The sequence below is a fragment of the Microtus pennsylvanicus genome, chromosome 19 (assembly GCF_037038515.1).
Source record: "Microtus pennsylvanicus isolate mMicPen1 chromosome 19, mMicPen1.hap1, whole genome shotgun sequence".
NCBI lineage: Eukaryota > Metazoa > Chordata > Mammalia > Rodentia > Cricetidae > Microtus > Microtus pennsylvanicus.
The window spans coordinates 34,476,810-34,501,342 of NC_134597.1; the positions used below are offsets into that span (position 1 = coordinate 34,476,810).

General features: G+C 38.4%; 1 protein-coding gene across 1 annotated transcript in view; it reads left to right on the plus strand.

The window, feature by feature from the left end:
- Mgam2 (maltase-glucoamylase 2 (putative)) overlaps positions 1 to 24,533 on the plus strand; it is an 84,555-nt gene that overhangs the window by 14,140 nt on the left and 45,882 nt on the right. The window contains exons 4-17 of the mRNA XM_075953942.1: positions 3,604 to 3,724; positions 3,833 to 3,942; positions 4,229 to 4,383; positions 5,055 to 5,226; positions 6,224 to 6,323; positions 7,108 to 7,220; positions 9,031 to 9,156; positions 11,240 to 11,371; positions 11,463 to 11,561; positions 14,379 to 14,492; positions 15,372 to 15,456; positions 18,054 to 18,171; positions 20,136 to 20,307; positions 20,831 to 20,947. Of these exons, the coding sequence (XP_075810057.1) occupies positions 3,604 to 3,724; positions 3,833 to 3,942; positions 4,229 to 4,383; positions 5,055 to 5,226; positions 6,224 to 6,323; positions 7,108 to 7,220; positions 9,031 to 9,156; positions 11,240 to 11,371; positions 11,463 to 11,561; positions 14,379 to 14,492; positions 15,372 to 15,456; positions 18,054 to 18,171; positions 20,136 to 20,307; positions 20,831 to 20,947 (1,734 nt within the window). The remainder of the gene's footprint in view (positions 1 to 3,603; positions 3,725 to 3,832; positions 3,943 to 4,228; positions 4,384 to 5,054; positions 5,227 to 6,223; positions 6,324 to 7,107; positions 7,221 to 9,030; positions 9,157 to 11,239; positions 11,372 to 11,462; positions 11,562 to 14,378; positions 14,493 to 15,371; positions 15,457 to 18,053; positions 18,172 to 20,135; positions 20,308 to 20,830; positions 20,948 to 24,533) is intronic.

The following is a 24,533-nucleotide window of genomic DNA, read 5'->3' on the forward strand; positions in this document are numbered from 1 at the left end:
CATTTGATATCTAATAGTATTATATTTAAATAGAAATTAGGATTGTTAATTAAATTTTAGTTTTCCAAGAATTAGTATCTTAGTATATCTTCTCACTAAAAAGAGATGGACAGTCTCTCTTTTATTTTCTATCTATCCATCTATCTATCTATCTATCTATCTATCTATCTATCTATCTATCTATCATCTATCTATCCATCTATCTAATCTGTGGTTTTTCAAAACAGAGTTGATCACTATATAGCTCTGGCTGTCTTGGAACTCACTATGCAGACCAGGATGGACTCAAACCCAGAGATCTGCCTGCCTCTTCCTCCCAAGTAGGGAGTAAAGGAGACCATACTTGTGTGTGTGTGTGTGTGTGTGTGTGTGTGTGGTCCTTAATATGTGTTTTATTGGGAAGTTCTTTCTGGGTATTTCATAGCTTCAGGGATTTTGGTTTTGTTTCTGTTTTTTAAGACAGGGTTTCTCTGGTTAGCTCTGACTGGCTTGTATCTCTGTAGACCAGCCTGGTGTTGAACACACAGGCTTCGATCTGCCTTTGCCTTCTGAATGTGGGAATTAAAGGTGTGCGTCACCATTATCCAGCCGCAGCTTTAGTTTTTATTGCAAATAGAGTTCATTGTTTTTCTAGCTGATGTTTATTTTGATCATAATGATGTTCTTCTTACTAATGATTGTTTTATATTATTACCTTTAATTTAAATTATCATTATTTTGTATAATTGTTGATTAGGTTAAACTTACTACCATTTCTCAAAAAAAATTTTTTTTCAAATTTTTTAACTTGAGATATTAATTGTGGTTACATCCTGAATAATAGTAGATGCTTCTACTATGTTTTAATATTTGTTATCATTCATTCGTAAGCTCCATTGCACTTTGCAGTTCTTCCAGAAATATTAACATAAGTGATGATGGTCAGAGACCCTATCATTGCACAATTTTTTTTTCTTAAATTTGAAGCCCCTTCTTCTTTCAGTGGAAGAATTAACAGTGTCCAGGAAGGATTAAGTTATAGTAGGATTGAAGTGCTATTTTCTTCTGTGAAACTGGTATTTAGGGCCAGAGTTTTCCTTTGACAGTCGAAAGAATTGTCCAGGTCAACTCGGGCCTCCTGTCTGGGTTTGTAGCTTGCTCCGAGATGTGGAACTCCGTGTGACCTGTAAACCTTACACTGGGTCCTAGGCAGTTTCTCTCCCCTGTGTGGATTATAGAATTCTCTGCATGGCCGTGGAAATGACCCTCAGTCAGATCTAGTCTGCTCCCTGGTGCTGGTCTGCAGCTTCTGTTCCAGCCACTGTAAGGTGTTGACCTCTCACTCCCATGGAGTTCCACTGGCCCCACCCTGAATCTTCAGTGGCCACTGCCTATTGAAGCCACTGTCAAGTGTGAGATAAGGCTTTTTATATCTGAATTGTTGTGGTGCCTTCCCTGAAAGATGACAGTTTGTAAGTGTGAACTGGCTTCTGGTATCTGATTTTTAAATGACTTTTTTGTCCTTTCATATGGCCGTAGCTACAATAGGACTGGGATAGATCTCGTGAGTCCTCAAAGACATTACCTTCAGTGTATGCATTATACACATTGCTTTAATTTTTAAAAATTATTTAATGCTTTATTCCATCTAAATAGTTTTAAATTGTAAGTTTCAGTTTATTATTAGTATAGATTGGAAGCTGATTTTTGAATAGTGATTTTACAACCAGAAGTTTTCTTAAATTTACTTTTCAGTTCTCCTCTGTTTTATGTAGACCTTGTTGAAGTTTTGTAATATGATAATGGTCTTTCAAAACAAAGATAATTTTAGGTTTTTTCTAATAGTTTATATATATATATCACTTCTTTTTCATCTCATGCACACACAGAGAATGTTAAGTTTTTTCTCATCTCTGAAAATTTAGTAAGTTTTGAGATCTTTTTTAAAGTCAATAATTCAACCACAGTAGCTTTTAGAAACTTAACTACATATAGTCCAATTTTTATCTAAGCATATGAAATAGTGTGGCAAAATGGTAAATATGGAAATAAGATTTCCTAATTTTGGAATAAGTTGTATACATTGCTAATAGAATTTAAGCACCGGCCAGAAACTCAGTTGCCACAATGCTCATATCACACAGAGGTGAGCTAGCTGATTTCCAGGTGATTTTCTCGTTGGCTGTCTGCTCTTAAATTATTTTGCTATTTTTATCTGGTTGGCAAGTGGCACATAATCTATCTGGGAGATGACTTAGGGACACAGTTTAGGGTTATGGGGTCTGGGAAACAAGGAGACTTGTTGTGAGTCCACACCGAGAGCGCAGACGTGAGTGTAAGAGGGCTGTCTGGTGTGCTGAGAACCGAGATGGAAAACAAGGGAGCAAGTGTGGGGAAGCAATGTATGAAAGGGAGATAGACTTTCGAGTACTGGTAATTATTTGTCTCCAGGCTTTGACCTTTGGTATGTGGGACTGGAAGAAACACTTAGAACAGATTGCGCACACAAAGACTATGTTTATCTGGAGAGTGACTGTTCCTTATAGAGGTCTGTAGACTTTGACATAGTTTACAGCAGTGAAACTGACCTTTGGGGCTTCGTGGACCTCAGTTTCAGAGGTGGCAGATGTTCTGAGTGTCTGCCTCAGAGGCAGCTGGGACACCCAAAGTCCTTTTCTTTTAATCTGCAGGTGTTTGTTATGTGGAAAGAACAAGGCAAGGACTGTTTAATCTGGGAAAATAAATGCATATTTTAAAACACTGTATAGTTAGAAATGCTAATATTTTCTCCATAAATATTTAGATGATAGTCATAAAAGTCATTCTGGCTTTTCAGAGCTGTTACATCTAAAGGCATCTAAAACTCTTGTCAGTAGTATTCGGAAATAAGCAATGGGATGACATCCCCTTAATCTTCATAATAGAACCTATGCCACATGCATTCTTTTAACGAGAGTCAGACAAGTGTACAGAACAAAACTGGAGAGTCCCATTCCTATTCCCTATTCTTCTTCTTCTTCTTCTTCTTCTTCTTCTTCTTCTTCTTCTTCTTCTTCTTCTTCTTCTTCTTCTTCTTCTTCTTCTTCTTCTTCTTCTTCTTCTTCTTCCAATTTCCTTCCCTAGAATAAGGTAACAGCTTAATGTGTGCCCTTCTCTTGATCTTGCTATGTCATTGCTTCCTCTGTCTACCTCATCCTGGTGCTTTAAGAACAGATTTACCTCTTGCATACCTAGAATGTCTTCTAATCCACCTAGACTCTAGCTTGGGAGAAATGGTTGGTATGTGTTTCCCTCACTTTGGGAGATGCTCTGCTGGAACACCCAACTCATCCTGCCATTATTATTTTAATTGTCTTGCTATACAACTAAGCAGCCAGTTTAGTGAAAGACAAGCTAGGTCTTACTTATCTGTGTTACCACTTTTTATCTGGTAAATATAGAATGTGTGTTGGATGGCTAGATAACTGGATGGATAAACTGAGGATGAGTACATGGGTGAGTTTGATTACGACCTATCTCAAATTTTCCCTGGAATAACATGGGTTGTAAATTAGTAGGTAAGTAACACTTCCTGTCCTGGATTTTATGTAACGGCAGCTCTTTTCCATTTTTTTTTTTTTTTAGGATATCTGCAGATGGCAGTATAAATGCTGCTGGAAGCCAGTGGCAGATACCAAAGCCCCTGCATGCTTCTTCCCTAAGAACTGGGGCTATGAAGCCACCAATATCAGGAATGAAAGCACAGGTGAGCACTGCCTGAATCTAGTCCTAGGAAGTCAGTGTTTGTGGTCCAGCCAAGGTAGCTGCTAAATGAAAGCTAACACGGTCTCTTGTTCTCATTTATTCACCTTAGGGTTGACTGCTCAGTTGAAAAAGTTGTCAACGCCATCTCATTTTGGAAATGATATCGCTGATGCCCTCTTCACAGCTGAATATCAGGCAGCCAATCGTTTTCATTTTAAGGTTAGTGAGGATGTTACCCACTAGATACAACTCTGGAGATAGTGACGCCTTACCCTCTTCCTCTCTGTAGTAAGTGAGGGTGAATGGACAGAGGCCTCCTTTCTGTAGACATTGCTGTAGGAGATGGGCAGGCATCTCTACAGGAGACATTGACGGGATGCTCAAAATCTACAGGAGCAAGATTTGGAAACATTCTCATGGGTCACTGCTTCAAAATCAGCATTCCCATAGATCTACAGGGAGGTGGTCTTGCCCAGAATTGTATTTTCTATTTTTCTTTTCTCAGATCACTGATTCCAATGAGTTACGCTATGAAGTCCCTCATGAAAACATCAACCTCATGAATGGGACTGCTGATGCATCTACTTTGAGCTACTCTGTAGAGGTCATCAAAATGCCCTTCAGCATCCGAATAATACGAAAGAGCAACAGAAAAGTCTTGTGAGTTTCTCCACACTCTTTGTCCGTCTTTGAATACAGAATCCCCATGTAACTCACTCTGACATACACAGCAAGATGAGTAGGACATGGAAATGAGTTGAAACCACTTATTAAGTTTCATATGTACGTTTATAGTATGTATACATGCATGCTTATGGTTCTCATGTAATATGGGCTAGGGAATTTTATTGTTTGAGTTATTCACACTTGTACACAAACTTTCCTGTCTACCATTTCACAGTATCATTACCTTTGAATCTTAGCATTAAGCACCTAAAACCAATTTGAGCTTATATAATAAATTTCATGGTATAAAGCATAAATAATATTTTATATTAATATGAATGTCAAAAAATACCTGCACCCAAATCTGGTCCTAGTGTGCTACAGGGCAGTATGCTCCACTGCTTTTCCAGAGTGACCTGTGCTAGCAATACTGAGCATCCACAGTAGCACCTGGAGTTGTAAAGTGGCACTTCCGTTCTTCCTCTGGTCATAAACTTGTGACCAAGAAGTCCCATCCTATGACGCGCTCCTAACTGCAAAGAGTTGATGATATCATGAGAACAGCACTGGAGGCAGCGTGAAAAGTGGTGCTTGTGGACAGGCAGACGCAGCTTTCTGCAGAGCCAGAGTGCTTCTGTGACTCTTATCCTCTCCCCATTGCCCAGGTTGGACACAGGCATCGGGCCCCTTCAGTTTGCCCAGCAGTACCTGCAGATGTCTTTCCGACTGCCCAGCTCCAATGTGTATGGGCTGGGGGAACATGTCCATCAGCAATACCTCCACAATATGAGCTGGAACACCTGGCCCATCTTCACCAGAGATGCCACTCCCACAGAGGTGAGGTTATACCCACCCTCACCCCAGTTTATGGCTCGCAGTCAGGAATACCCACCCTTTGCTCCCAAAATTAGCTGACAGAAATACAACTAGGTCTTACTTTGCCCAATTTGCATAAATTTGTTTTGGGAAAAGCGCGTTATTGGGTTTAATAGACTTTTAAATTAGAAATACAGAAATTAAAATAAAAATTTTTTTTGAAAATAAAGTTTAGTAATTGTGTAAGGTAAATAAGATAGTATTAAAAAACAGCCAGACTTCTTGGTGCAAGCACATAATCACAGTTATTCAAGAGGCTGAAGTAAGAGGATTGCAACTTAAAGGTCACCCTGACCTACAGAGTAAGCTCAAGACCAATCTGGGCTACTTATTATGTCCCTGTCTCAAAATAAAAACCATGAAAGGGACTAATTTTTCTTGTATTATAAAAAGAAGAGAGGAAACTACTTTAGCAAAAGTGATGCTTTCTTGCTGTTATAATTAAGTATTTAGACAAGAATATCATTTGGGTACCATTATCAGTGGAGTCTGTAGATGGAAAGTTTCTTTCTGCTCTTTTATTGCATGTCAGCATGTTTCAAAGACAGCAGTATTGTCTGTTTCTTTCATTTCATATAATATTTTGAGCTATATTATTGCAGTATATCTTTTCTGAATAGTATTCAATTAAATAATACACAATATTGTGTTTCTCCATTTATACTGTCATTTTGGTACAACACTTGATTAAATGCTGAGCAAGTATAAACATGAAATTTTGGTTCCCTGAATCTTATTTATTTATTTGTTTGTTTATTTATTTATTACAGACAGAGTCTTGTTATGTTGATCGAGCTGGCATGGACCTCATTATGTAGCACAGGCTGTTTTAAAAGTAGTTATTCTCTTGCCTCTGCTTCCTAAATATTGGAATTAAAGGTGTGGTCCACCATAACTTTCAGGATAAATATTTTACACACATAATCCTGTTACTTCTGTTTTTCCTTCCTGTTGACAGGGCATGGCTAATCTGTATGGAGCACACACATTCTTCTTGTGCCTTGAAGATACCAGTGGGGCTTCTTTGGGGGTTTTCCTTTTGAACAGCAATGCCATGGGTAAGAAGCATATTTTTATATATCTATTTCTGGATAGATTTAGGGTTGCTGTTCTTAGTTCTAAGAATTATGTTTATTGTGAGAACCTCGGGTAACAGTCACGTGTTGCACGTGTGGTGCTTCTGCTGAAACGAGAGCATGACAACATTTAGCCTGTTCAGAAAATCAGCTCAGGCTATGGACACTTGGCTGAAACCTCCTTCAGGGACTTCCTCTGACGGAATGTTTCTCCTAACATTGTGTGGATAATAGGATCCATGCTGTACACACTCCAAAGATACCTGTAGACTCGTGTGTTTCAGGCTGTCTGTCTGTCGGCAGCAGTCTGCGTTTGCGCATTGTGTCTCATAGCCTCACTCAGCAGTCATTTTCCTTCAGCGTCTAATTAGTGATATGGCAAGAAGCCTCATTGATCTAAAACACATAGCTGTCATATACATGACTATATACGAGTTATATCTATATATAGAAATATATCAAACTCACCTAGTAAGTTTCCAAAATATTTTTCCTTTGGAGTAAACCATTTTTAATAACATAGAAATTTATTCTAATGCTGCCAGATACAATCAAATTTGCTCCTTTTTCTTATAAGCAACATGAAACAAAACAAAATTTCACTTTGGTGGGTATCTTGTTCAAATTAACGAAGTTCAGATAAAACGAGTCTATGTGATTCATTTTCCTTTGAAAATTGAGCATAATTTGGAACAATCCAGCTATTTATGCTTCTGAGAGATGCGTTCCTTCCGAAGATTCTAATCATTCATTTGAACCCTTCCAGAGGTCACTCTTCAGCCTGCTCCTGCCGTCACATACCGCACAACCGGGGGCATTCTTGACTTTTACATCTTCCTGGGAAACACGCCAGAGCAAGTAGTTCAAGAATACCTGGAGGTATAGGTCTGCCCTCCCTACTGTGGGGCTGTTGCTATTTTTCATTTATTTGTTTCAGTTAATAGGATGAAATTTGAAGTTTTATTAGTAGATAGTATGGATATAAATTCTGAGCTTACAAGTATCCCATAATTTTTTCTTCACTCTAATAAATTGGTTGGACGTTTTCTGCGTCACTGAAGGCACCATCCAGGAAGCCTTGAGAAATGCAAAAGAGTGCTTAATTCTGTTTGTTAGACATGTCCATTTACCATATGCCATTGTTCCTCTGGGTATAATCAAGCATTCCAAAGACCAGAGATCACAAATCCACAATGAGCATTCAATCAACAAATAAATAAATAAGAAAGAAAGAATGATATGAAATGAGAGAAAAACCTCTGATTAGAGGGCAGGGACTCTTAGAATAATGTGGAACAGGGTTCTAGTCACCTTAGAATGCTGTCTTGAGGTACTCAGAAATTTTTGAATACTTCAAGCACATAGTATTTTTTCACCCATCATACCCTTGATCCACAAGTTTTTACTCTTTCGCCATTGCCACACACCACCCTCTATACTTACGTGAGTTACCTGTATGCCAGTCAAGCTCCATGAAAGCAGAAATGCTGCTTGCTGTGTGTTGTCATACTCTCAGTGCCTATTTTTTTATTATATTTTATTATATATGTCTGTATTATACTGCAAACATTAATAGATTATTGGTGAGTGAGTATTACTGCTTTTCAGGGCCAGAGTTACAGCTCAGGGGTAGAGGGCTTATCTGCCTTATATGAGACTCCTCTGGTCACTATTCTCAGCTCAGCTCAACAACAAAACAAAGAACCAGCTATGAGGATTAGTGTTAATGGTCAAGGTGAAAGAACCTAGAATTATCTAGAAGATAAGCCAGTGGGAGTGCCTGAGAAGAACTCGCTTTATTACATTAATTATATATCAAGACCTACAGGTGAGACTATTTTTTAGGCAGGATGGAGGGAGCAAGGAAAGCATCAGAAAGTGTTCTTTGCTCTCTCTCCCTCCCTGCCTCCTCTCACTCTCTCTCCCCTAGATGCAGTATGATCAGCAGCTTTAACCTTCTGCTGCTTTGACTACCGTGCCATGATGGACTGTAACTTGAGCCAGAATAAACCCTTTTCCCCTTAGGTTGCTTTGATTGGGGTATTTTATCATAGCAAAAAGCGAAGAAATAAAGACACTACCTTCAGACCAGATACAACCATGACCACTTTCCCGTTTCCTCCAGTTTTTAATTTTACTGTTGGAATTCAGCCAACATTTTCTTGCCCGCTAGGTAAACACTCTACCAACTGAGCTACCTCTCGAACCCCATTTCCTTTCCCCCTTTGTCAGCCTCCCTAGTGCTGCAGCCCTTCAATATAGTTCCTCATTTTGTGGTGACCCCAAGCATAAAATTATATCATTGCTACCTCATTACTGTAATTTTGTTGCTGTTATGAATTGTAATGTAAATATCTGATATTCCAAGTATCTGATATGTGACCCTCAAAGGGTCTACCCACAGGTAGAGACATACTGCCATAGGATGACATTATTAATCCAATATATTCTGAAAATCCTATTTTCTTTTCTGCAGCTGCTGCTGTTGGGACATATTTAGTTATTTTAAGTGACAAAAGACTTGAGCTTTGGAATTTTGTAGCAGGAGATTCCTTTGGTTTCTGACAATTTTAGATCTGAGGACTTTACAGAAAGCAAAAAGGAATAAATGATTCAGATGAACTCGATGCTACCATGTTCGTTAGTGTTTGTTATAAATTCTCGGATGCTTTTTCACTTCTTTTCCCAGGTTGTTGGACGGCCATTCTTGCCTTCCTACTGGAGCCTTGGTTTCCAGCTCAGCCGCAGGGATTACGGTGGCACTGAGGGGTTGAGAGAGGTTATAGAACGAAACCGTAAAGCTGGCATCCCTTATGTAAGTAGAGGTTTTTCTTATCATGGTTTAGATACAATTTCATTTCTTCCTTTTTCCTTGCATTCTATTCAATTAAGATTGCAATTAAGAAGGAAAATCAGAATGATAGATCGATAGAGGCACAAACAGTCAGAGAAATTAATACTGAACTGTTCATATGCCCATGCAAGGGCAGTGTTTATGGAGCCAAAGGACTTGAATTTTAGACTTATCTTTTCATATCTCCGTACAGGTGGGTTAGTTAATTATCAGGTGGATATTGTGGTTTCTATCTTTAAAAAGTAAAAATTTTACACTTACCCTGGGGCAGGGGGCTGAGAAAATATCTTGCATAAAGCATTTAGCCCTCAGTGTGAACACCGTCAAACTGAGCTGCAATTTTATGAGTGAAATCAACACATAGTGATGAGGTCAGCAAGAGCTGAAGATGGATAATAATGATTTACAGTAAACTAATACCACAGCAACCTTGCAAAACTCCTTCCAGATTAACTCTGGAGCTCCCTAGTTGCACAGTATTTATGATGTTCAAAGTTCTCCAGCAAATCAAAAGATAACTCCAAGTGTCTAATCACTGATAAACTCCTCACTCGCATGGTCAATGAAGCTGTCAAAAGAATTCCTTAAGGACAAATTCTTCAGTTGAGACATATGTCTATGTGGTTAGCATTTGCTGGAAAACTGTGTGGGTGAGAATGAGTTTGGTTTGATCTCAGAGAATCCAAGAGGGCAGACACAGAAACCAAATTTCTTAGGAGAAATATTCACACCAGGTTCTTTGGTACTGAGGGAAAATTGATAGACCTTAACTTTACTTCCTCTGTGTATACTGTCTGAAAACACTCAGTTTCAGGAAGAAATAGACCCATATTTCGCCTTCTTGTATCATTTTAGAAAAACTTTCTCAGTTGTGGCTGGCTCTCATTTGTCACTTTTTTATGGGTGAGGAAATGTGTGGTTTCACTTTTCCAGGATTGCACTACTAATCAGGAGGGTCAATTTTGTTTTGGTTTGGTTTTGTTCTTGTTCTTGTTTTTTGAGATGGGGTTTCTCTATGAAACAGTCCTGACTGTCCGGAAACTCGCTTTGTAGACCAGGCTGGCCTTGAACTCACTGAGATCCTGCCTCTGCCTCCCGGTTACTGGGATTAAAGGCGTGTGCCACCACCTAGAAATTATTCTTGCGACTCTACTTGTAGTATTTTTGGGGGTCTGGCCTCCTCTGCTTCTGCTGGTGTTACAAAAGCAAATGAATTCTTCTTTCCTGATTAGAAGGTTCCCTCTCTGTGGATATGTGTGGCACCTAAGGGCCTAAGTAACTACTAGGGATCAGAGCAGATGATACCACATTGGGCAGCAAGCCTCAGGCCACATTAAGAACATATTTGAGACTTTTTTTATCATCATGGAGTACATGGAAGACTGGAAAAAGAAAGACTATCCAGAGTGAAGTACCTAAACCCAAGTCCTAGTCAGCTTTTACCTCCTCATTCAAGTGACTGGGAAATGACCTTTAATCTCTTTATATTTCAGTCTCATTAAGAATAGCATCCTGTCCTCACATGTAAACACACAAACAATGCAATAAGAGAATCTTGTTTGTTAAATCTCCATATCTCTTTGTCACTCGACATTATTATCCATTCCTCCAGCAATTTAACAGAGTAAGAGAACCTTTTCTCGTCATACCAGCTTATATTTTGACTTGATGTTTGAGAGCCAAAGTGTTTGTGGTTATAAGATCCCTCACATGCCCATTCAAACACACATTTGATGAATACGTGCTACATAGCCAGCACCCAATCCTCAAATTCCAAGAGTAAACAAGATCTACTTCCTCTTTTAAGTTCCTCAAGGTTCTTCATGATATCATTCTTTCAGGATGGGCACCCAGAGCTACAGTCAGAGCAGATGCATTGTTCACAGAGAGCTGATTTATTTCTAGGAGCCAGACAAGTTTGGGGAATTCCAGGACTGTGGCACTATATGACTTCTATTTTAGTGGGTAGGAACTATAGTTAAGAATTTTCCAATCAGCAAGGTGACTGTTTCCTAGATTCTAACTGCCCTGAGCTGTCTTTCAGGATGTGCAATACTCAGACATAGACTACATGGACGAAAAGAAAGATTTCACGATTGATGAAAAGGCTTACTCCAATCTTACAGATTTGGTTAAGGACCTCCATGACAATGGACAGAAATATGTAATTATTTTGGTATGTTCAAACACTTAGCTTGGTGCCTCATTTTGCTTTAGTTGCAAAAGACACTTAACAGAATGACATTTATATCCTGCTTATTTACTAGAACCCTGGCATCTTCAAGAACCATAACTATGAGGCCTACAGGAATGGAAGCCAGAGCAGAGTGTGGATCATGAGCTCCAGTGGCTTTGCGGTTGGGGAGGTAATTTCTCAAGAAACTCAAAATAATAGTACTTTGGGTGAAGGTTATACTTTTTATATGAAGATAGGTAGAAATCAAGTTCTAATATTGATACTTTTATGATTTTAGTAGTTTTATTCTATTTTAAACTACTAGATAAAATAATAAAGTTATTAAAATTCTAGGGGATATGAAAAGCTATCCCAGAGTCACTAACATTTCAGATAATAAAAAATAAATATGCCTTGGTAGAAAATCACTTTAAGTCTGACTGCCTCTCAATGTCTCTTCCCTGAGATGTCAAATTCAGCTTCAGTATTGTAGCAAGATGCTCATAATGAATGTAGAATCCAGTTCAGACAATACATTTCTCAATTTACACAAAACTCAAAGCTAAAGCCCAGGCTATACTCTATGGTATCAGTTTAAGAAACTGGAATGAATGATCAAAGAACTGATTTTCAGAACAGCAATCCTTGTAAGACTACATACTTTCAGAGGATTCATGTCACTAACCTTTAATTCCAGTTATACATAAAATTAGCCCAGATAACTGAATTGTGTGAAATTCATAGCAGTTGGTACATAATTTCCAGAAAACCATTTCATAGTGTAATATTTATAGTTCCTGGGCTGTTCACTTTCCAAAACTCTCTTTTTGGTTTTTAAAGCCTATCCTTCACTCTGCTCACTTAGTTTACTTCCTTGACTTTGTTCACTTGAATTACTTTTCCTTTTCATTGCTCTTAATTCTCTATTAAGTTACACAAAGTTCTTCGTCCAAACCAAACCTGTAGTAAGGAGTCGAGCAGGCCTGCTTTTTGTCCCGCCCAGCTCCCACACAGCTAGCTTTACACCTGAAATAACAACACACAAATTGTATTCATTTAAACACTGCTCTAGCCTTTTACCAGCTAACTTTCACATCTTGGTTTACCCATTTCTATTAATGTGTGTAGCACCACGAGGTGGTGGTTTACCAGGAAGATTCTAACCTATATCCATCTTGGGCTGGAGCTTCATGGTGACTGCTTGACTCTGCTTTCTTTCTCCCAGCATTCTGTTCAGTCTATTCCGCCTATCTAAGCTGCTGTCCTATCAAAAGGCAAAGGCAGTTTCTTTATTAACCAATGAAAGTAACACAGACAGAAGACCCTCCCATATCACAAACCTTTGCTTTCACTGTTAGAGATGAATCTCTAAAGCACCAGAAAGACTCATTTTCATGCAACCTACCCCAAGATCCAGTAATACCACTCTTGGGAATATACCCAAGAGATGCCCTATCATATGACAAAAGCATTTGTTCAACTATGTTCATAGCAGTATTATTTGTAATAGCCAGAACCTGGAAACAACCTAGATGCCCTTCAATGGAAGAATGGATGAAGAAAGTGTGGAATATATACATATTAGAGTACTACTCAGTGGTAAAAAACAATGACTTCGTGAATTTTGCATGCAAATGGATGGAAATAGAAAACACTATCCTGAGTGAGGTATCCCAGACCCAGAAAAAAAAAAACCCTTTTTTAAAAAAAAATTTGAGACAGGGTTTCTATGCATAGCTCTGGCTGTCCTGGAACTTGCTCTGTAGACCAGGCTGGCTCTGCCTCCCAAGTACTGGGATTAAAGGAGTGTACCACCACTGTGCAGCAAAGAACATATATTTTAAATTTTGCACTTTACTTATATATAACCATTAAATTATACAAATATAAAATTATTCCAAATTCCCAATCTATAAAATTATAGAGAAAATCAGCAAGAATATTATAGTTCGGTTTATGTTTTGGTAAGCCAGATGTTTAATAATTTGGCTATCTATGTACCTTTGTGTGTTTGTGGAAGGTGCCTAGACTTACAGTTCCATAGATATAGAAAAGACAGAGACACGGCATTGTACACTTTTGATAGGAGTACGAGTAACATTATTTGAGCATTTATAAAATATTTTTATATGATGAAATCAGCATATTACTTATAACAATTGCTCAAAACAGGTTTATATAATCTTAAGTTAACAATAGATTCAGCATGCATAGTCATTCTCTTAAAACATTAAACACTTGGACGGTTCAGAATTTTATTTTAATTTTTAAAAGTTTATTTTTTGAGAAATTTTTATAGCTACATTTACATTGTTCAGCACCTCTTTTTCCAAACTCCAACTTCTCTGCCCTCAGCTCATTCTCAAATTCATGGCCTCTTATTCTTTAATTATTATATATAATTATTATTAATAATATATATATTCCCAAAGATTATGACTATAATCTTCTGAGGCTATCCAGTGTTTCTTATGTACATGTGTTTTGAGCTGACCACTGGGACTGGATAACCTATCAGGGGCATCATCACTGGGGAAGACTGATTCTTCCTTTATCAGCAACTGTTGATCGTCTGTAGTTTCATGTAGGAGTCGGCCCTCATGAAATTTCTCCCATCCATCTTGGCATGCCGATTGGTGTTGTCATTGCACAAGTCTTGCTATGGCAGCCATGTTGTTGGTACTTCATCGGTACAGCTTCATTGTTATATTCAGAAGATATTATCTCGCATCTGCTAACTGGACTTACAGTCTGAAAATACACATTTTTGGATAGAAAAGGGTATATCATGGGCTTTCATCTAATCAGTAGGCTTTTCTTCCTTTTTTCCTTCCTTTGAATCCTTGCAAGTATTTTATTGCATGTTTGGATTTTGCTGGCAGAAAGGCAAATCTGACTCTAAATAATAAGTAATCTGAGGTTTTTGGTAAAATGAAATAGCAGCGAGCAATCAATGACCAACTGAACCATCTCATATACTACCATCACTCTTCACTTTGTTCTACAGAGTTATCCAGGAGAGTCAGTCTTTCCTGACTTTTCCAACCCAGCCTCTATTCCATGGTGGACCCAGCAGCTCAGTGAATTTTACAACCGTCTGGAGTTTGATGGTGTGTGGATTGTAAGTTATTGTTCCAAATTCAAATATCCATTGGACGTGGACAAGACAAAATTTCTTATGGCTATTATCCCTGATCCATAATAAAGTACTTTGATTGACATACTGGCATATATAAATTTTTTGTTTCATGTCCAGTATACATCCAGGAAATTTGGCCCCTAAAATATCGTGTTCTTATTCTACATGTGCCACCAACTGATTGTTCCTTTTTAATAAAGTCCTTTGTTTTTTTAAGGAATTACTTTTTTTATTAACTCTATTTCTGCTTGTAAGATGGCCTCATTAAAGGCGATGACTGCTAAATTTACTGCATTAGTTTATGAAGATTTACTCATTAAAAACAACTTAATGAGGGCTTTGTGGTTTCTGTTATAGACAATTGAAGAGGTATCTTTGAAAACTTCAGCAATATTAGACATTATTTTATTTTTACTTCATCTTAAAAATATATTTGACCTCAATTATAATCTTTTATTGTTCACCAGTAGAATATAAAATAGAAAAAAATAAGAGAAAAAATATTACCCTGTCCTTAGCTGTTAAAATGTTGAAGCAGTAGCACCAGTCATAAAAATTTCATAATTTATAAGGCAAAGATCAACCTTTGAAATTATATATTTTAATTAGTAGATTAAATAAGTACATAAAATTAAAATATGCTCAGCACTACTTAGAACTGTAATACAACTTTGATACAATACAATCCAGATTTATTATTTTTATAAAAATAATACAAAGGCCAAGGAGAGCTGGAGAAGCTGTTTAAAATGCTGAAGCAGTTAAGAGGAGACCTGGATATCTTGCTTCTAGTTATAAGCACTTCCTGCCCAGCTAATTTTATATTTATACATTTTCCACCTTGTGCTTTTGTCTCTGAAGGAAATGGATGAACTCTCTACACTTCTTCAAGGTTCCAATGTCCGGTGTGATTCGAACGACTTGAACTCCCCTCCTTTCACTCCCAGTAAGTGTTCCTGTTTGCCTGCCTTCCTGGAAACAGACACAGTCAAGTAACTTTAGGGCCAATCAGTCTGGCCAGGAGCAATTAGCTTCTCAGCCCAATGAATCCCCAGACATCTGCAAGACTATATGGTACCTCCTGGCCAAGACTGCCTTTTACTGCAAGGGGCAGCATGTGGTTAAAGTGCTAATCTGATACCCCTGCCTCATGTTCCCCCCAACTCCTCACTCAGTAGCCCTTCCACAAGAGCTCTACTAGATTCTTTTATCCAACTCACTGCATTCATACAATTTCTGGAAGAAATTCTAAGAACTTTAAGGTACAAACTACATATCTATAATTCATATTATCTTGTGTTTCCCTCCCTCTCCTTCCCATCTCTCCTTCCATCATCCTTTTTAGTAGCCATAGTTTAATGATTTTCTTTTTCCTTTCTTTGTTTTTTTTTCTTTGTGTGCATTGGTGTTTTGCCTACTTGTATTTCTCTGTGAGGGTGTCAGATTCCCTGAAGTTGGAGTTACAGTTGTGAGCTGCCATGTGGGTACTGGGAAATGAACCCAGGTCCTCTGGAAGAAGAGTCAGTGCTCTTAACCACTGAGCCATTTCTCCAGCCCTAGTCATGGTTTAAAACATCAGTGGTTCCATGTTTAATGGAGATAGGCATTAAAATAGCTTTTCTTTTTACTTTAAACTTTATGAGAATTTTACAATATTTCATAAGACTTTATTGAATTGAAGTAAATCTATAATATTTTTCTTCCTTTCTATGTCTCTCTTTTCTCATTAGTGATATAGGTTAAGCCTCAATTGCTCTTTCAATGTCTTATTTATTGCTCCTATTTCAAGTCAAGAATGGTTTCCTTATCTCCCGAAGAATGTGTGCATTTGCATGCCAATGAGAAAGTGTGTTAGTCACTTTTTTTTCCTTTTGTGACAAAATTCCCAGCAAAAACAGTTTCAACAGTTTCTGGAATGAAGGCGTCATCATTCTGGCTCACAAATAGGAGGAATATCACGCATCATGGCAGCTGTTCACATTGTACCCCCTGTAGGAAGGCAGTGATGCTACACATCAACCTCTTTATTTAGTTTGAGTTCTCGGGCCATGGGATGATACCACCCACCTTCAGAACTGTGCTCCTCAGTTAAACCTCCCTGGAAGAACAGACAAACCCTGAAGTGTGTCTCACAGATCTCGGATTCTAAATCCAGTCAAGTCCATAGCTGTACTACCTCGAACGCTCTGGATCTAGTCTGAAAAGTTGACTATTGGATGTAGCCATTACTGACAGACAGTGTAGAGTAGACTACAGTATGGGAAGAAGGAAGCCCCAGGGTCTCAGTGTATCAAATTTATCATAGTGTGTACTTTGTTCAAGTAACACTGTAGTGAGGTATGCGTAGCCTGAATCGAAGCTGAGGACCAAAGATACTGCTTCTTGCATTGTCTGGTTCTCCCACGACAAAGGCCTTTGGATCAAACATCATAGGTGAAGGGGGAGACGGTAAAGAGGATTTGATGAGATGGAGTAGGGGTCTTACTTAAGTTGCCTTTTTTTTTTTTTTGCCAGAATCTGGCCTGATAGGCACACATCAAATTCAAGAAAAGCTAATCTTCACAAACAAACCCTTGAACATCTAGAATACTACTGTGTGGTGGGCATCTGGACAGCCTCTAACAACTTTGTCCTGGTTATCCACCCTTTATAGTCCACCCTTGGTCCTGAGACAAGGTTTAGTTGTTTCTCAGCTTCTGAATTTCTTTCAGTTTAAATGTTTAACCTTTTGCAAAATCTTCATGATCACCTAACAACTTCATTCTTCTCTACCGAGTTTTCTGCCCCTTTTATTGTCATTCTAGATCAATTTATCACTTTTGTTCCTTAATCTCTTAATATTCTTCTTAAGTTTTTTGCTTTTTTGTCTTTCTGTGTAAAACCTCATTACATCACTATCTGCTTGCTCTGATATACACCTCATTCCACCCCAGAGTCCTTTGCTTATTAACATGGGACCAGCCTTGTTCCCTCCCAACTGAGCCATTTTCATGATTTTATGGCCATATAGTACATGTTACCATGACAATGCCACAAAAGCAACTACCTTTGGCCTTAGGAAAATTTTAATATTCCACTCATAATTAACATAGTTGTGAATCTCACAAACTGCCGGACACATAACTTTCCTTACACCTTACCATTCAGTTAAATCTCCTGCTCCAAAGAGAGTATGCTCCTATTTGCATCACTCTTCTTTGAACACTGTCCATGTAGTCTTCTTAGATTAAGTGTACATGTGTAGACAGTGCGTGCTTTGTGTTTAATCTGAGATCCAATGCCCAGTGCTCCAATGTTCACCTGAGAGGGTTCCTCAGGTGCCTCCACTCGCTACCATGCTTGGTGATCTCCGGAGAATCAATGGCTCGTTCAGCTTAGTCCTGATGTAGGAAGCAGTAACGAGTAGCATTTAAAATGAGGAAAGGGTTTTTCATCAAGCGGGGATTGGTGAAGGTACAGTAATTAGGAGGAAAAGGGTTGGGTGTCTATGTTGTTGCAGTTGTTCAGCAGAGAATTGCCGAACTGATGAGTGTTTTTTTCTAGGTGTCCTGGATGGCTCACTATTGGTAGGAACCCTCTGCATGGACACAGAGTTTTACTCAGGCCTTCACTATGATGTCCACAGCATCTATGGCTACACCATGTCAAGAGTCACAGATTTGTAAGATTTTGCATGTCTACCTGGTTCTGGTTTGGGAAGGTGGGTGGTGAAATGTGGGAGGTGACCAACAGAGGGGATTCTCTTGCATAAATAAGTTGTCCGAGTTTTTGTGTGATTATAAGAATACAGAAACTGGCATATAGTAGTACTTAAATATGCATAAAGTTTGGTTTTTCTGTGTAAGTTTAATTTTGATTTGTTTTTGGCTAAGGCACATTGTCATATCAATGATAATCACAGCAATAAAATATAAAGCAGTTGGGGCTCACATTTCTTCTATTTTCTGGGAGAGAAGAAAGATAGAGAATGAGAAGAGGAAGAAGGGAGGGAGTGAGAAAAGGCAGGAATGAGAAAAGACAAGAAATATAATCAAGAACCAGTGTTCTTCTTGGGGTTTGCTTTCACTACCATACAAACATATGCATTTTCTGGACAAAGATTCTTTCTCTCCTTGTCAGCCCAGTATAATAGAAAGTCATGACAGTGTTGAAAGCCAGACAGATGGTGTCTGTCTCTCCTACCCTTCCTCTTCCTTTGTTCTCCCCCACTCCTGCTTCGCTTTCTTCGTCTTCCTCCTTCATCCACTCTTCCTCTCCTTTTCCTATCTTTCTTTAAAAATAAACCAAATAAACAAGACTCTGTTTCCTCATCTCCACAATGACAGAACTGTAATGACATTCCCATCAGTCCCTCTCTGCCTTCCCTGCTGGATACTGGTGTCTACGAGTGAGGGTTGAGTAGAGTGAGTGAGTAGCATGAGGCAGAGAATGGTGAGAAGGAAAAGAGTTCTTGATTGCTTTCACTATCATTGTCTCTGTGTGATAAAGGTGATAAAGGTGTTATAAAATCATAATTGGCTTGGTTACAATGTTCCAAGAATTGTGGTTAATAGTTAAAAAGTAACTATGATTCAGTAATAACTAGGTGTCTTTATGACATGCCTTAGCTTGGGAAAGCAGGTTAAATTTCTAGAAAACAGTAAAGATAATGGACTTGGCCTTTGGACATGAGGTACTGTTATACTTAAAAAGTAAATGTTTGAGTCACGCTTAGTTACTTCTTCAGACCTGCATTTCGCCTCCTGAAATTCAAAACTTTCTATTCAGTGAGGTCAGCACATCAGAACTGGAAGTGTGAATGAATCTACTGAAGGTATAGCACAACTTTACTTGAAAGAACAGTTTGGGGACAGCAGCCAGGAGGCTAGGCTGACAGAGGAAACATCTTCTTAGAAACCATGAAATGATCATAAACAGGCCAGACTCGCACAAGGGAGGAAGAGAAATAGAAAGATCTCCAATAAGTTTTATTTCTCTCTAAACTGTCAAAAGGATGCATATTGTCTAGTTCGTACTGCATAAATGACTTCTCTCAACTGTAACCTCTCTACGGCTTTCCTGATCCTGTTTCGGTTTCATTTTGTGTAGGCTTATTTCCTCTTATCTATGATTCATGGTGCAATAAAGATAATGAGGGCAAAGAGTCTTTTTGTCCTCACCAAGACGTGGCTTGAACTTGAACCAGGATTATATTAGGCAGGGTTATACGCCAGGCAGTAAGGCCTGCATGAAAGGATGCAAGGGAAAAAAACTGTTAGAGTAGATAAGACCAGGATCCACCTCACTGTGATATGTGTGTGGCATACATCATCCTCCAAAAGAGCCTGACCAAAATCATATCCAACAAGATGTTGAATTCACAAAAGATGTAATCAGGAGTAGAAGAGTCTGAAGTAATTTCTTTGGAGGCTAGAAATGATCTGTATTATTTTATACAGGACGTTAATCCTTACTCAGAAGTGGGAGGAAACAATTAAATAACAGATTTGTTTGCAAACCTAGGTTTTGATACTTTGGTTTTGTTATTTTCTGTTAGGATGAAAAATCCATTGCTGCATTTGGAATACACTGGGTTCTAAATGATCACAGATCGCCTCACACACAACTGACTGAATTCTTTTTCAGAGCCTTGAGTACTGTCTTTTCGCCCAAGAGGAACTTCATCTTATCACGTTCTACTTTTGCTGGGTCTGGCAAATTTGCTGCTCATTGGCTTGGAAACAATGCAGCCACCTGGGATGACCTCCGATGGTCCATCCCCAGCATCCTTGAGTTTAACTTATTTGGAATCCCCATGGTAAGCCTCATTCTTCACCTTGATCCATTGTTATTCTTTTAATTACTATTTTTAAGGTGTTTGTAAAGATAAGGAACATGTCTTATTGTCAATGTTTTGGCGAAATCAATTTCTATGTGTGCTGCAAGATGGTTCTGAAGACAGAATGATATAAATGTTAACATTTATAACAGTTTATCTTTCATACAGTCTCTGTAGGTAGGAAATAATTACTATGAACCAAATGTATGAGTATAAGAAAAGAAAATTCTGCCAGGAAAGCACCAGTGAATAGGAAAGTTGGAGACTGGGAACTGAATGATAAAAAAATGCTTTTGATGCCAGCATACTGTCTAGAAAGTTTGCTCAGTGTATCCTATAATAAGAATCCTCTTGTTTCTCTGGTGCTTGCTTTGAGAGTTTGGGATCTTTTAAGTGTTAAATAATATCAGAAAAAGATTCTCTTTCCTTCTCTACATAAGAATATAGTGAATTATTTTGCCTTTCTATTAATCACTTGTTTGCATGTGTGCTAATTCTCCAGGTAGGGGCCAACATCTGTGGCTATAGAAACAATGTCACAGAGGAACTCTGCAGAAGATGGATGCAACTTGGAGCATTTTATCCATTGTCCAGGAATCACAATGGCCCTGCTTACAGGGTGAGTTCCTCTAAGAGAAGAGTTCTTGAATGATATCCACTTGCTTTTAAAGAGGTATTATAGAAAATTCTACATACTGGCCTTCACTCTTCAGTCATGAAGCTAAATCCTTATGAAGCTTTACCTTTAGAAGCTAAATCTTGAGTGACATGTCCAAACGGCAGGGTATAAGGATGAAAATGTAAGAAGGATGAATATTTATATATTGAATTGCTGTCAAAAACTCATTCACAAAGGTGAGAACTTTTGGCACATCTCCTGTGCTGGTAATGGGGCATGGGAGCTTATGCCTGTTAATCCCAGCACTCAACAGACAGAGGTGAGAGGAAAGTTGCAAGTTCTAGGTCAGCCAAACCTACATAAGAAGACCTGTTTCAAAACATACAAAGACGCACATGTGGGGCCCTGAATTCAATGCCTAGTACTACCAGCACCACCAGCAAAAGCTAGGCTGCTTCAATCACTTGTCATCAACATGTACAAGATAGGACACCAGGAGATCAATTTTTATATTAATGTAAATTATTGATAAAACTATTACTCTATCAATATATTATGATAACATAATAAATCAATAGAAATATTAATATAATATGGTAAAGATTTCTTGTACATAAGAGAGAGCAAGGAAGATTATGGTTAAGTCAGTGACCTAAAATGTTCTTTACCTGGTTATAACATCCTGATTTTTATGAATAGCTTGGGAGACCCACCCTCTATTACTTCCCATACCATTATCCTTTTTATCTAAAATAATATTTTTTTGTTGGTCAAGTCTACAGAAATAGTTCAAAGTTCTTCTTAAGGTGTTTATAATGCAACAAGAACAAATAACGTGATTTTCTGTTTATTTTAATGAAATAAGTTGCAATTGAAATATTTCAAACTGATGGCTTTGGTTTTAATAAACCCATTAAAACGGCCTTGGAGATAACTAATGGATAAAATGCTCATAGCACAAATGTAAAGAACAGCATTAGGATGGTTCTGGCAAAAGCTGGGCAGGTGTGGCAGTGGTCTGTGATTCCAGCATTCCAGAGGCAGAGGCAGGGGACCTCCAAAACAAGCAGACTAGATAGACTGTCTTAAATGGGGTTAGGGTTAGTTCTAGCACAGCAAAAGATCCTGCCTAATAAATAAATGTATCAAGGAAGACACTCAACATCAACTTTGGCTCTCCATACTCACATTCAAACAAGGATGTGTATGTATGTGTACGCATGCGTATGTGTGTACGTGTGTGTCTGTGTGTGTGTGCATTGCTAGTTTTATGTCAACTTGACACAAGATAGAGACATTTTGGAAGATGAGCCTCAATTGGCTGGCCTGTGGGAAAGGCTATGGTGTATTTCTTGGTTGATGATTTATATAGGAGGACCCAGACCACTATGGGCGCTACTACCCATAGGCTGCTGGCCCAGGACTCTGTGCCAAGCAAGGCTGAGTAAGTCATGAGGAGACAGTAGGAGGTACTCTTCCCCAGTCTTTGCATCAGCTCCTGCCTCAAGTTTCTTGATTTGAGTTCCTGTTTTGATTTTCTTTGATAGTTGACTGTGGCATGGATGTGTAAGCAAAATAAACCCTCCTCTCCCCAAGTTGCTTATGATCGTAGTGTTTTATCATGACAATTGAAAATCCTAATATAAGCAAGAGAGGTCAAGTTCATAAGGAGTAAGCTCATAGAGACTTCTGAGCTAAGCTTTTGGGAGCTCGTAAACTCTGAACCAACAGCTAGGTAGTCCGTATGGGACAAACCCAGGCGCTGTGTATATAGGTGACAGTTGTGTAGCTTAGTCTTTTGTGGTGTCCCTAGCAGTGGGACCAGGACCTGTCCGTGATAGATGTGCTGGCTCTTTGGAACCTATTCTGTGTGGTGGAATGCTTTGTCCAGAGCAAGGGGGATGAGTTTGGTCCTGCCCCAACTTGCTATGCCATGCTTTGTTGACTCCCATGGGAGGCCTTCCCCCTTCTGAATAGAAATGAAGGAGGAGTGGAAGGGGTAGGGATAGAAAAGAGGAGGGAGGAAAGGAGAGAGGGGAAGCTGTGGTTGGTATATAAAATAAACAAATAAAATTTTAAAAAAGTCCTAATTCAGACAATATATTTGCACACAAGAGAACATGTATACACACCTACATATGCCAAAAATAAAAAGCAGCTCATTTGTGTAAGTTCACGATTATTTTGGTTAAGGCTCTTTGTGCAATGACACGTCTCTTCTGGTGGGGAGATGCGGAGTCAATTCTTCAAAGTATTTTATTCTTGGATTCCTTTGTTAATTTGTGTTCTGGAAACAGACCATTTCTGAAGATCTAAGCAGAATTTGGGGCATGGAAGGTAGGTGCCGTTCACAAAATATGGCCTGTCATGACTCCTGAAGATAAGATCACTCAGCTCTCCCAGGTGACTAGGGTAAAGAGCTAGGAATCTCCTAAACTAGCCCTTTCCAATGGAATTATAACAAGAACTATGCATGCCCTTTTAAATTTAAATTTGGACACTTAACATATATCTTGTGTGGCTCAATATAGACACAGAATTATCATTTAACTAGTGTTCAGCATAAGGGATTAGTAGTTGAGTTACTTACATCTTGTTACAAGTCTTCAAAACTCAGCCTGTAGTTTCAGCACACTTCAATTTATGTGTTAAAGTTGTAGAAGTTGATGTAAATATAATCCCATAAAATAGTGAAATAGCTAATAGAAATAATACTTTACATTGATTCGGCCTCATGATTTGCACTTAAGTCAATCATCAGCCAGTTAGGGAGAACTGGGTTCTTCGGGCTTGCAAAGCACATCCCAGGGTGTCAGACACCACAACACCCATCACGGTTCTGCATTTTCTCAGCTGGAAGCCGGATGACGGAGGCTGAAGAATACTATTTTCTTTTGCGTTTGGCCCCAGTATTTTCATGAACTCTACATTAGGGTCATAGAATGGCTGTACTTGGGAAAGACTTGGGCCTCCTATAAAGAAAAATAGAGGAACAGATTCACATAATTTTCTCCAACCTTCTGTTTCTGTCGTGTGATACAGGATGAGAAATGTGATATATGCATCTTTCAGATCTTCTGAACAACAAAGAGAGTGAGCAGAGTGAGTGCTACTGCCGAGGGCAAGCGTCACCTCTAGTTTCTAGGAAAATTAGATGTCGTTGCTGAGTGGTCCTTTGTTCTTTAATAAAAATCTGCTAAAAATCTGTTCTTACTATCTTTCTAAATGTTGTGTTACTATACCAAGGTGTAGAAAAGGAAGCTAACTATGAAGGTTAAAATAGTTATAGAGGCAACTACACACACACACACAAACAAAAAGCCAAAAAACAAGCAAAGAAACCCAAACAAAAGAACAAAAAATAAAACCTAAGAAATTTCAAATTCACAAAATTCCAGAGGAAAAATAAAATCAGAATGTAGATCAAAGTTAGGCAATGCAAATTAAGTAAATGGATTTTTAAAAATTATAAAACTAAATTTAGATGAAATAATTATTTTTGTTATCTCTTAAGTGAAATATAAACGATTTCAAAAGTACATTGGTGTGTCGCTGAGGGAAGTAGATCCCTTTTGGCCCCTTTATG